Below are 13,564 nucleotides of genomic sequence, written 5' to 3'. Positions count from 1 at the left end.
GCATTTAACCGCGAGGTTCATAATGCACTTAAGAGTATATGGTATGGCGATATCTGGAAACAGTAAAAGGAAGTGGTTCCGATCACTGCAGACAGGCTCAGCTCATGCCAGAGCACCATCTCACATGAAACCAAGCACTCTGCCTTCAGGATTGTTAAGGCCTGCCATAGGAGTGACTTATAGGTTAATATGTGTCCCATTTAAGGTTAGGCACAGGTATACTACACCTAAGTAAGAGGTGATTACACCAACTTACCCCAGCTGAGTGATCAGCCAGTTGTGTCAAATTTTTAGGCCAGGCCAGGGGTGGCATAATACATGCTTCAGCCCCTGGTAGGCCTTAGATACACCAATGCCCTGGGTACCTAGTGTACACTGGTACAAGGGGCTCACAGGGTGATCTAGTTCCAATTGGTTATGCACCTAAAGTGCATAGTGTGAATTTAGTAGAGAGAACAGCAGGCTGGTGGTCTGATTAGCAGGCCCACAGCCTCAATATGTCAAAAACCAGTGAAGCAAAAAGCAAAAATTTGGGGTGACCATAGGATAGCAGACCCTACTCTCCTACACAACCCCCCCCCCCCAAACACAGGGACATTAAACTAGCCTTGACCAGTCTCGTCTTCATGTCCTAAGTGGAAGTACCTGGAGAGAGCATCTGCATTCCCATGGTCTGTACCTGGCCGGTGCTCCACTGTAAAGTCCATCCCCTGTAGGGAAATGGACCACCTAAGCAGTTTGGGGTTTTCACCCTTCATCTGATTTAGCCACAAGAGGGGCTTATGGTCGGTCTGAATCTTGAAGTGAGTGCCAAACAAGTATGCCCTCAGCTTCTTCAGGGCCCACACCACAGCAAAGGCCTCCCTCTCAATAGCTGACCAATTCTTCTCTCTGGGGGTCAACCTTCTGCTAATAAAAGCAATGGGTTGGTCTCGACCATCTACATTAAGATGTGACAGCACAGCTCCCACACCCAACTCAGAAGCATCTGTTTGGACAATAAACTCTTTGGAGTAGTCAGGACTTTTCAGGATAGGTGCAGAGCACATGGCCTTCTTCAGGTCATCAAATCCCTTTTAACAGCTTACTGTCCACTGAACCTTTTTGGGCATCTTCTTGGATGTCAGATCATTAAGAGGAGTCACAATGGACCCATAGTTCTTAACAAACTTCCTGTAGTACCCAGTCAAGCCCAAGAAAGCTCGAACTTGAGTCTGGGTGGTTGGAGGAGACCAGTCCTTGATGGATTGTATCTTACTCTCCAGTGGTTGAACTTGGCCTCCACCTACAAGGTGGCCCAAATACACAACCTTACTCTGCCCTATCTGGCACTTAGTAGCCTTGATAGTGAGGCCTGCCTTTTGCAGGGCCTCAAGTACCTTCTTCAGGTGGATCAGGTGATCCTCCCAGGTGGAGCTAAAGACAGCAATGTCATCAAGATATGCTGCACAAAAGTCATCCAACCCAGTAAGGACTTGATTCACCAACCTTTGGAAGGTGGCAGGTGCATTCTTCAGACCAAAGGGCATCACCAAAAATTGATAATGCCCACCTGGGGTTGAGAATGCTGTTTTGGCCTTGGACTCCTCAGCTAACCTGATTTGCCAATAGCCAGCTGTCAAATCAAATGTGCTCAAAAACTTAGCAGAAGCCAGTTTATCTATGAGCTCATCTGCCCTTGGAATAGGATGTGCATCTGTCCTAGTGACAGCATTGAGTCCTCTGTAATCCACACAGAACCTCATCTCGCTCTTGCCATCTTTGGTGTGAGGTTTGGGGACCAGAACCACTGGGCTAGCCCAGGGGCTCTCTGAGGGTTCAATGACACCCAGTTCCAGCATTTTGTGTACCTCAGCCTTTATACAGTCCCTGACGTGGTCAGGTTGTCTGTAAAGTTTGTTCTTTACAGGCAGACTGTCACCAGTGTCCACCCCATGGGTGCACCAGTCAGTTTGACTAGGTATCAAGGAGAACATATGTTGAAATGATTGTAGAACCTGTCTACATTCAATCTGCTGATGCTCAGTGAGGTTGCCTCCAAGGGTCACTCCTTCAACTGAACCATCCTCAGGGTTCTGAGACAACAGGTCTGGGAGAGGGTCACTCTCTTCCTCCTGTCCCTCATCTGTAGCCATGAGCAAGCCCATGTCTGCCCTGTCAACATATGCTTTTAACCTGTTAACATGGAGTACCCTGTGGGGACTCCTGGGAGTTCCTAGGTCCACCAAGTAGGTAACCTCTCCCTTCTTTATCAGGATTGTATGGGGTCCAGACCATTTGTCTTGGAGTGCTGCTGGGGCCACTGGCTCCAACACCCATACCTTCTGTCCTGGCTGAAACTCAACCAAGACAGCCTTTTGGTCATGCCAAGCTTTCTGTAAGGCCTGGCTTGCCTCAAGGTTTTTGGATGCCTTCTCCATATACTCAGCCATCCTGGAGCGGAGACCAAGTACATAGTCCACTATGTCTTGTTTAGGCTTTTTGAGAGGTAACTCCCATCCTTCCTTCACCAAACACAGTGGGCCTCTTACAGGGTGCCCAAACAACAATTCAAAGGGGCTGTAGCCAACTCCTTTTTGTGGGACCTCTCTGTAAGCAAACAGAAGGCAGGGTAGAAGGATGTCCCATCTTCGCCTGAGCTTTTCAGGTAATCCTTTGATCATACCCTTTAGGGTCTTGTTGAATCTCTCAACAAGCCCATTGCATTGTGGGTGATAAGGAGTGGTGAACTTGTAGTCGACACCACATTCCTTCCACATAGCTGTCAAGTATCCTGACATGAAGTTGGTACCTCTGTCAGAAACCACCTCCTTAGGAAACCCCACTCTGGAGAATACTCCCAGCAGGGCCCTGGCCACAACAGGAGCTGTAGTGGTCCTAAGGGGAATTGCTTCTGGATACCTGGTGGCATGATCCACTACCACCAGTATAAATCTGTGCCCAGATGCAGTGGGAGGATCCATGGGACCCACTATATCTATTCCCACTCTTTCAAAGGGAACCTCCACCACAGGTAGTGGTATTAGGGGGGCCTTTGTTGTGCCACCTGATTTGCCACTGGCTTGGCAGGTTACACAGGAGCGACAAAACTCCTTGGTATCTTCATTCATGTGAGGCCAGTGAAAGTGAGGGACAAGCCTGTCCCAAGTCTTGTTCTGGCCTAAGTGTCCTGCTAGAGGAATATCATGGGCCAAGGTAAGAAGGAAGCCCCTAAATTGCAGAGGTATAACCAACCTCCTGGTTGCACCAGGTTTTGGGTCTCTAGCCTCTGAATAAAGGAGCCCTTCATCTCAATACACTTTATGGGTACCTTGAGCATTCCCAGCAGCCTCAGCAGCAGCCAGCTGTCTGAGGGGTTCAAGAGATGGACAGGATAACTGAGCCTGCCCCAAGTCAGCCCTGGAAGCTCCCCCTGTCCCCAGAAACTCAACCTGATCAGGTTCAAGCTCTTCAGGGACAGTTCCTTCAGGGTTCTCCAGATCATCTTCCTGGGAAGGCTGATCATCACTTGGAGGCAGGGGGGGAAGGCACAGCCTTAACCCTCCTGTCCTTCTTCTTGGTAGGTGCTTGGTCCATTGTTCCAGGATCCAAGACCTGAGGTTCAGTGAAGCACTTTTTGGCCTGTGACCTGGTCACAGCAAGGACATGTGGTGATATACCTAACATCTCTGCATGTGTCCTGTACTCCACTTCTGACCATAGAGAACTCTCTAGGTCATTGTCCAACAAACATTCTACTGGGAGGTCTGCACTAACCACAACCCTTTTGAGGCCAGTTACCCCTCCCCATGAGAAGTTAACAACTGCCACACTATGTGAAGTAGTGGCATTGCTGGCATTGGTCACCAGGTAATTCTCACCTGGTATGTACTGTCCAGGGTCCACAAAGCCTGGTGTCACCATAGTGACACTGGCACATGTGTCCCTGTAGGCTTGAGCCACTTTTGCATTTATTAAAGGAGTCTGTCTGTACTTGCCCAGGTTACTGGGGCTCACAGTCAGGGACAAATCCATGTCCCCATCACAGATCAAGACTGCCTGTGTAAGGGTTCTGTCTAAGTCAGAATCTCCTTCAGTTCCCATAGTGATTCCCACTACACCCTTTGTTTGGGGACCAACACTGCTAACAGTAGTACTGGGAGCAGGTGCCTTAGGGGCAACAGTGTTGGGGGCTCCACCCTTCCTACAATCACTAGTCCAGTGAGTTGTATTCTTGCAGTGTTTGCACCAGGGTTTCTTTGGACCTTCTTTCTTCTTCCCTTTAGGTTGTTGGGACACACCCTCATTAGTACTAGTTTGGGGCCCTGTTGAAGACTTCTGGTCTTTGGATTTCTGATCTCCACCCTTTTGGTCTGTTTTCTTCTGATCACCCCCTTGGCCCTGGTTCTGGTTCTTTTGCTTAACCCTGGTTCTGACCCATTTGTCTGCCTTCTTTCCCAATTCTTGGGGAGAGGTCAGATCTGAGTCAACCAAGTGTTGATGCAGTTGCTGGTTCTGACAGTTATTTAAAATCTGTTCTCTCATCATCAAATTGTACAATCCTGTATAATCAGATACCTTACTTCCCAGCAACCAACCCTCCAAAGCCTTAGTGGCACATTCAGTGTATTCAGACCAGTCCTGAGTCTGTGTCTTCTGGGTGTCTCTGAACATTAACCTGTACTGTTCAGTGGTTAAGCCTAACCCATCAACTAGGACACTCTTCAGGACTCTGTAGTTTCTGACATCCTCCTCCCTAACAGTGAGGAGTCTATCTCTGCCTCTACCTTCAAAGGAGAGCCATAAGATTGCTGCCCACTGGTCTTCAGGAACCTGCTGCACTTTGCAGGCTCTCTCAAGAGCAGTCATCCATTTGTGGATGTCATCCCCACTTTTGTAGGGGGGCACAACCTTGGACAGGTTCCTATTGTCAAAGACCCTATCTTTGTCCTTAGGGACAATGCTGCCACCAGTGGGTATAGACCCACTCTCTTTAGGTTGCCTAGCCTTACTCAGTTTCTCCTCCATCAGAGCTACTTCTAGCTCCTGTTTCCTGATTCTCAGCTGAGCTTCCTGCATTCTGGCCTCATGCTCCCTCCTCTGAGGGGTGGTCATCCTTCTCCTGGAGTGACCTTGAGAGCCTCTAGAGGCATGAGAAGCATTAGAGTCACCTGAGTGATTCCTCTGCCTCCCAGACCCCTGGTTAAGTCCACTAGGGAGATCCAATGGGGTGACCCCATTGTCAGTCCCCAGTAGCCTTAGTTTAGCTGGGCCAAGTATAACACTTGGCACTGGGCTAGTTCTCCCTTCATGCCCACTACCTTCTGTATCAGTACCCTTATCACTTTCATCCTCTGTAGTATGATTCTCATCTAAGGGGTGACTATTGGAAAGGGGTACCTCAGTAGCATCTTCAGAAGGGGGGCCTCCTGTTCCAGTCCCTAAGGGGCCTAACTGGGAGGCTTTCTTGAGAGCTCTCTGATCTTCATCAGCCTGTAAGAGTTCTCTGAGCTCAGCAGAAGTAGGGTTCCTGGGCTGTTTAAGGCCCCTGATATTTGCCAACTCCCTGAGCTCATTTTGATTTAGGGTAGCAAAGATGGTTGGTGCCCTCTGGGGGTCACTCTCGACAGAGATGGGTACATTGGACCCCTCTGCCCCAGCCATTGCTCTTAAGTGTGGGTGGATGTGTTGCAATCTACCTACACTTGGGTTTACCTACTAAAACTATCTAGTAGTTGTAGTCAGGGTGTGCTACTCCCTTTGCTCTACAACAACTAAGTTCAGTAGAACTTAAGTATATCTATCTTGTTTTATATGTACCTACAGGTACCTATGTGATCTTTCAATTGGTAACCAAGAGATTACAATGGTAAAACACAGCAAGCTCAAATCCAACCGCTGCTCACCAATGTGAGAAGTTGGCCTGGTATATGATGTTCACTAGTTAAAGTGACCACCTTGTACCATGCCAAGCAACCCTTATGGTGTGGTTGTAAGTCAACCTTTTTGGATTAGCTGCCCTAGTGGTAGCGTAGGCTAAGCAGTCTTTGAGGCTAAACTCGTTAAAGCGTGTTAAGCAGGCTGTTTTACCATATGTAACCCCCCTTTATACCAATGAAAGGACACCACACAGATATATATTCAAAATATATATGTATTTATTTCTCAAAGTATCCCCTAGACTCTTTATGAGCACAGGAGCACAAATCGTTAAACAAGACAATGTTATAATATACAGAAGTTGCACTTTATATGGATGGGCCCTGGTGGCCACTCACACCATATACTAAAATAGTGGTATAAGTACCACGAACAGGAAAGGGAAAAGGCCTAGGGCCTATAGAATCGCTGGGCCTACAAGGAGCTAACTTCAGTTAGTGACCAGGAGGTCCACGGGTCGCGTGTACAGTGAGGAAAGTTACACGCGGGCTCCCATAGGTTTTCAATGGGTGCGTAAAAGTTTAAAAGTTACTGCAGAAAGGATCTTCGGGATGGACTACGATCTTAAGATTCAAAACACAGACACTAGAGATGTTTCTCTACACTTGGGCACCGGAGTGCCAGCGTTACCTCACCCACAGGAAGCGGGTGCATAGGTCTCGAAGTGCGTCGGGTTTCTTCTATCGATTCAATGGAGCCTGATGACAAAGATGCTGCAGGCGGTCGGTCCAGAAGAGCTGCGTTGGATCCAAGGGTGGATCGGAGTTGTAGAAGACCTGAAAGCAGAGGGGACAGTGTTCACAGTCACTTGCCAGTGACCGGCGTGGCACCAGGTAGGTACCAGGCGATGTCGGGTGCAAACAGGCGGTTAGGTGTAGCTTGTGTCCGCAGCCACGTGGTCCCTGAAGGTCGACGACGTCCAGGAGTCGAGTCACGAGCTGTCCCTTGCAGGCTCTCGCTGTCGGCGGTGTCGGCGACTCGAAAGAAGCAAACAAGCCTTGGCAAAGGCAGGAGTCGTGGAAGTTCAAGAAAGCTGATTGTTCTGACCAGCAAGGTCAGAGGGGCTGCTCTTTTGGAGAGCAGCTAGGGCCAGTCTGGAGCAACCAGACCAGCATCGTTGATTTCAAAATAGGTCGCCAAAATGGCCACTAGCCAACGGGCCAGGGACCAGGCAGGCGCGTCGAGATGCAAAGTGCAGAGGGGCCCCACGCAGATCGTGGAGATGCTGGAGGGCTCACCTTTGGTGCAGATGCTGCTCGGGGGTTGGGCTTCTCAGGACCCAAAGCACAACTTGCAGGGAGCCTCTGTCGTCGCGCTTGCAGCTTGTCGTCGGTCTTTCAAGATGGCTGGCTCCACGTGTCTCGGTGCCTCCACGGGTTCCTTCTTTGCAGGGACTGTGGATCGGGCTGTGAGAGGTCTGGAGGTCCAGGTCTTGTCGGGCTCTGGGCTCGGGCTCCGGCGGGAGGCGGCGGCAAAGCAGACGTCGAATAGCTGGTTGGTGCTTGCGTTAGCAAGATGGTCACTCCCTGACCATAGGGGAGATTTCCTTCTGTCCTCTGTGCAGCAGAGCGTCGAAGTTCCCGTCTTCTTCTTGTAGTTAAGTTGATTCCAGGATGTCTGAAGTCTTAGGACACAGCTCCTACCTTTAAGCGGATTCTAGGGGCCGGACTACCTGCTAGGTCCCTCCCTAAGGGTGGGACCAGGAAGGGGGGTGGTTACACCCCCAATCCTTTGTCCAGCTCGCCCCAGGTCCTGGGCTGGTGTGCCCTAGGACTGGTTTGAACTGGCATATGCACCGAGGCTCCTTGTGAGCCTCAGGCATGTCTGATTCTATTGAAGCCCTACCTGACCAATACACAAAATCCTGTCTGGGGTGGTGCATGCACCTCCCCTGGCAGGAAACCCTTTGTCCACGTCTCCCAAGCTGGAAGGACTCCCAGCAGCAGGAGGGCAGACTTGTGTCTGTGGTGGCAGCATCCATTTTGTGGAGCTGAGGCTATGTCTGATTTTACCCGGGTTTCAGGTACTGTACATGTCGTGTCCCTCTAGAAGGGTGGAATGCTAACCCCGTCGCCAGAATTGGCGAGGGGTTAGTATTCCAATTCGTATGACACCTTACTCGACATGTTTTGATAAAGCCAAACCAAAGATAGCATTTAACCGCGAGGTTCATAATGCACTTAAGAGTATATGGTATGGCGATATCTGGAAACAGTAAAAGGAAGTGGTTCCGATCACTGCAGACAGGCTCAGCTCATGCCAGAGCACCATCTTACATGAAACCAAGCACTCTGCCTTCAGGATTGTTAAGGCCTGCCATAGGAGTGACTTATAGGTTAATATGTGTCCCATTTAAGGTTAGGCACAGGTATACTACACCTAAGTAAGAGGTGATTACACCAACTTACCCCAGCTGAGTGATCAGCCAGTTGTGTCAAATTGTTAGGCCGGGCCAGGGGTGGCATAATACATGCTTCAGCCCCTGGTAGGCCTTAGATACACCAATGCCCTGGGTACCTAGTGTACACTGGTACAAGGGGCTCACAGGGTGATCTAGTTCCAATTGGTTATGCACCTAAAGTGCATAGTGTGAATTTAGTAGAGAGAACAGCAGGCTGGGGGTCTGATTAGCAGGCCCACAGCCTCAATATGTCAAAAACCAGTGAAGCAAAAAGCAAACATTTGGGGTGACCATAGGATAGCAGACCCTACTCTCCTACAGTAAGTCACCATATACCTTGTGACTATAAAGACTTCTTCGAATCACCATATACTTTGTGACTATAAAGGTGTCTTTGAAGAAAGAAAACGTGCAAATTACCGACCCCAACACTAGATGGCAGGAGTATGCAGAGAATGTGAATCTACAGCACTATAAGCTACGAATAGATACTTACTGGGTAAATAATACATTGGTGGAGAGACTGAATGGACGATAGGACAGACATCAGGTTCTTAGAAGGGATGCATAGCAAGAGAGTGCTATTTCCAATGCCAGGACATTCATACACCATTAAAAAATAGTTTAGCACAAAATGAGCAGCGAAGACGTGGAGCAGCCTTCAGCAGTGCTGGGCATACAGCCAGACCTTGCCTTCAACGAGAATGAGACTTTCCCTATTTTCTAGCATTTTGTGTTAATGTAATAAAGCATCAGCAATTATATATTGGCTTATAAAGTTGTACAGACAATTTAAAAAAATAAAATAACAGAAAGCAGAATGACACGACACAACTACAATTAAGTTCTGCTGTAGCATGCAGGCTATGTTTTAGATATTCTGCTCTTAAGTAATGTATGCAAAAAAGACACTCATTTAATACACACCATAAATATTCAGGCTTGTCTGGATTTTAATCTTTAATCAGCAAGTGAAACAGAGCTTTGCAGACTATTGTAATAATGAATACTTTTAAAATTGGGTGCCTCTTGTATATTTATTTGATTCTTCTATGTACACATGTGCCTGCACCTTAATTATCATTTGGTTTGCTCGCAATACTAATATTGCTTCACTCACTTTAGGTCGATGGGAACACCTGAAGCTTCTCCACACAACTTAAGCAGTGAGCATCCTAAATATCGACACCAGAATATTGATAGGACACAATATCAAAGATAACATATCAACAGGTCAGTCAGTCTAGATTTTCTATACCTATCTGCACATATATGTGCCTTGGTAATATATTTATCTTCAAGGTACTTAGATGTGGAGTTAGGAACAGTAAATCTATGCTTCCCTCTATGCACATAACTTTCAATACTTTGTTCCTCGATATTCTGTCTTCAGTATTTTGGTACCACGGTATTCTGGAGGTCTTTATTCAGAAGAGGAACCCACTTTAACACATAGTCTATGTCCATGTTGTCAGTCTGGCTCCTTCCTTCTACCCTCACTGCATATCAGTGGACTATGGAGAAGGGAAGGGAAGAATTCTGACAGAGGGGGTTAAGGCCATACAACACCATCATCAACTTCCTGCACATCAGCAGACATGATCTTCCCTCCTAGCCCAAAATGCTCGAAGGAAGGAATTGGGGCTAAGCTGACAACGAAAAGGGTAGGGCAGCAGAGCAGGTATGGGGGGTAGGCGGGTCCAGATTAACAATGGGAAAGGAAACTGCACCACCCTCGTGGTCGAGTTAAAGGAAGACTTCAGCCCTGTACTCCTTCCACTAAGATAAAGTGACATCCCAACTAGTAAAGCTTAACTGGGTTAATGCAAATCCATTATTTTTTTTAGCATTTTTGCTATAGTAATTTGAGATGGAGAATTTCATGAAGGTATTATCCCTGCAAAAGTTTCACTGGTTGCTCAAACGTTTAAGAAGGGTGTTAATGAGGACTTCAAATAAGCCCCAGAATTCATATGTGCTGATAACTCCAAATGACTTTTTTGTTTACTTTCATTTTGTCTCAGCATCTTACCTTTTCGGCATCCGTATCAAATGCAGGAAGCTTAGGTGGCCTGTGATGTAGAGGAATAGGCCAAACTGCACATGTTCAAATGCTATTTGATGCCAAGTATACTCCGAGAAACAATTTTAATGGTTGCCATGTCTATCTGCAGAATGCTCACTGCCTCCTGGACATGAGTGTGGACTTTGTGCGAGCCCTTCATCAGATTGAGACCTATCCCATTATTCTCCTCATCCCCATCAATGAGAAGGCCTGCAAGCGGCTGAAGTGAGTACAAGGAATAAGGAGGAAGAGTATTGCGGACTAGAGGGAATAGGAGGCCCTATGGCTTCAATAGTCTAGGGACTGACTATATGGGCTTTGACTTCATGATACTTTGATTGAGAAGTTCCACTTCCATTATGGGTCCAATCCTGGTAGGCTGATGCATTGAAAGCTCCTTGGTTGTAGCCACTGCTTTGACAAATCAAGACAGTGGTGGATTGTGCGGGTGGTGGGCTGGACAACCTTCTTCAAAAGTCCAGGGTGTGAGTGGGTAACCATCAGTAGTTTCGGGAAATTGTCTGCCAGTAGATTTCATGGAGCTTCTGCATTCAGGGTTGTATGGCTAGTGGATGAGCACAGATAAGCTGAGTGGTCATATTTCCTCAGGAGGTACACTGGCCGAATGGGCACTGAGGCAGAACTTCCAGAAAACTTGAAGGTGGAACGGCATCTGCCAACAAGGCTTTGGATCATTGCACTGAAAGGGAAAATTCTGTTACGAAGACACCTGCAGATAGTAAAATGGAAATATACCAAATGAACTGTACGGCAGTCACAGAAACTCCCATGTGTGCGAAGCCTGGAAATGCAACACTCCTAAGCATATGCCAATGATATTAGGAATTGGTGAGAACTCGTTGAAGTGCAGGAGGCTAGCAACATGGGAAACAGGATTATAGTTATGTTGTCAAGAGTATGTAAGCCTTTCTAGAACTGTAGGTATCCACTGATGTAGGTGTATATGATAATCATTCCTTTTCTCTCTTTCTGTTAAGGAAATATCTGCACAAGCTGGATGTTTCTGAAGATTTGCTGCTGGAATGTTCCAAGCGAGAGGAGTCTTGCCTTGACAAGCTACCCTGCCTGTACAGAACTATCCCCCCAGACAGCTGGAATGACATGGACTCCCTGCTCAATCATGTGAAGGCAGCAGTGGGTGATGAGCAAAAACGGACTGTGTGGATTGAACAGGAGCCCCATTAGCAGTTGTTTCACAATTCCCCATGCTCCCGCTGTACAGACCCCATTGTCGCAGACCATTACCCCATGCTCACTTTGTACAGAACATGTTGGACTTTTAATATTTTTTTGTTATAATTTATTAAAGTGGACATTTATTTATTCTTTACCTCATGGTCCTCGGTTATGATTGCACAGGTTCCTTGCGTTTTGAGGATCGCAGATGTTTATGCTACTGTTATATTTAGATCTCACTACCTCTGAGAAACAACCGCTGGCAGATGTAGAATCATCTATACACACACAAGAGAATAGGGGGTCTAGTGGCAGACAGCACAAAAATTGAGAAGGAGTATGGTGTGTAAAATCAATCAGACCCGTACGTTCTCAGAGCAGAGCATGGATTACCATCAACCTTCCTCATCCAATGAGATAGATAGTGAGAGCAGAAAACCTCTCGTGATCATTTATATCATCTGGTATCCAACTAAAACAGAGGTATGTCTCTCGATCATGGAGACTTCCCCACTAGTTAGAAGCTCTATTGCTCCCTTGGGCTGATGAATATGCGTCAGAAAGACACGTGAAAAACTGTGGCATCCAAACAAAGTAAAGGTGCAGTGCAAAAGAGACTGTGAAATCTAAAAAAGGTTGTGTAAAGAGTGCGATGTGATTCAATTCACTCCACACACCTTGATTAAAAAAGTGTGACAAAATTATAAGCAGTGCTGGCTAGTCGCTGCTAAATAAGGGTCGACATGTTTCAGCCATCAAGGAATATTGCCCACGGCTTTCTTCAGGACCTTTGTACTTCAAAATTATGCTACTGCATTAAATTAGTACATTTCCAATCGTGAAACGTGCCCCCACTTCTAGTAGAAATGTGAAAATAAACAAACAAACAAGGTAGTAATAAATACGACCTCAAGTTGTCCTAATCCTCTGTGTCACAGGATGCAAGCATCACCTATAGAGATAGGACAATTAACACACATAATCCAACTAAAAACATCCACAGTACTGTCTTTAAACAGGCCCATTAAATAAGTGTGCCTGTTCATTGCTGTGAAAGAAATCTACACAATGCTTACCCAACGTGCTCAGGGATTGCACCTCACCTACCCTGGAACCTGGCTCAGGTTAAGGAGGCCCGCTCTAAATCGTGGGTGACAAAAACAGAAAGTCTTATTAAACCGGGAAAACCAAAGGTCTCAGTGACTATCTCGCGTTAAATTGGACGCAAAATGCTTTCGCTCTTTAGTATAATGCTCTACCCCTCAGTAAACAGCCCATACCAAATTACCAACTCTCAGAATGGCACCTATAAAAATACCAAGAACCATGGTATAGTGGTTTTAAATCACCTGAACTTGCATCTAAATCAAGATCAAATTTGCTGACACGGCCATCTCTCAAACTACGCGATTAAGCGGGTCACTATCAGTCTAACATATGTTACTCTCCAAAGCCCCTGTTATTACAAGTGCAATACGAGGACGTCCAAACCGAATGCACTGATTGGATAGACGGAAACAAATAATCTAATCACCAGCACTTACCTGTCCGTCGTTGCCCCAAGAATTACTGAGCAGGGTGGGAGGCAGCGATCAGGTACAGGAAGTGCGCTTAAATAACGTGAATCAATGTTCAAAAGGCGCGCCTCGCGCTGCGTGACCTTGTAGTTCCGCGCGCGCCACAAATAGTTGCAGAACTACAAAAAGGTATCATGCCTCATGGGAAATGTAGTAATGCTTCAAATTTAGCATTTTGCAAACGCGTTCGCAAAATGCATATGTGATACCAAGAACCGTGCAATATAATGTTTATCAAATACCCAGGCAGCAGGCTACCACACAAAATCATGCACTATCATAAGATTGTCAATTTCAAACTAACGGAAAAATCACGCTACGTGACCTAGCCATCACAGAAACGCGGCGTTAAATAGGACTCCTACATGATAAATGCCTCATGGGAGATGTGGTTTGTCTAATACT

At 46.8% G+C, this 13,564-nt stretch overlaps 1 protein-coding gene across 6 annotated transcripts in view; it reads left to right on the top strand.

Annotated features, from left to right (window-relative positions):
• The window catches only part of CARD14 (caspase recruitment domain family member 14), a 462,412-nt gene extending 450,676 nt beyond the window's left edge, over nt 1–11,736 (top strand). For all 6 annotated transcript variants that reach the window (XM_085617432.1, XM_085617431.1, XM_085617433.1 and 3 more), the window contains 2 exons: nt 10,495–10,610; nt 11,384–11,736. In XM_085617432.1, the coding sequence (XP_085473558.1) occupies nt 10,495–10,610; nt 11,384–11,591 (324 nt within the window). In that variant the 3' untranslated portion in view covers nt 11,592–11,736. The remainder of the gene's footprint in view (nt 1–10,494; nt 10,611–11,383) is intronic.
• Nucleotides 11,737–13,564: the final 1,828 nt, after the last annotated feature.

Source organism: Triturus cristatus, chromosome 7, assembly GCF_964204655.1.
Source record: "Triturus cristatus chromosome 7, aTriCri1.1, whole genome shotgun sequence".
Lineage (NCBI taxonomy): Eukaryota > Metazoa > Chordata > Amphibia > Caudata > Salamandridae > Triturus > Triturus cristatus.
Note: the sequence above shows the minus strand (reverse complement) of the source record. Positions and strands in the feature narration are given on the sequence as shown.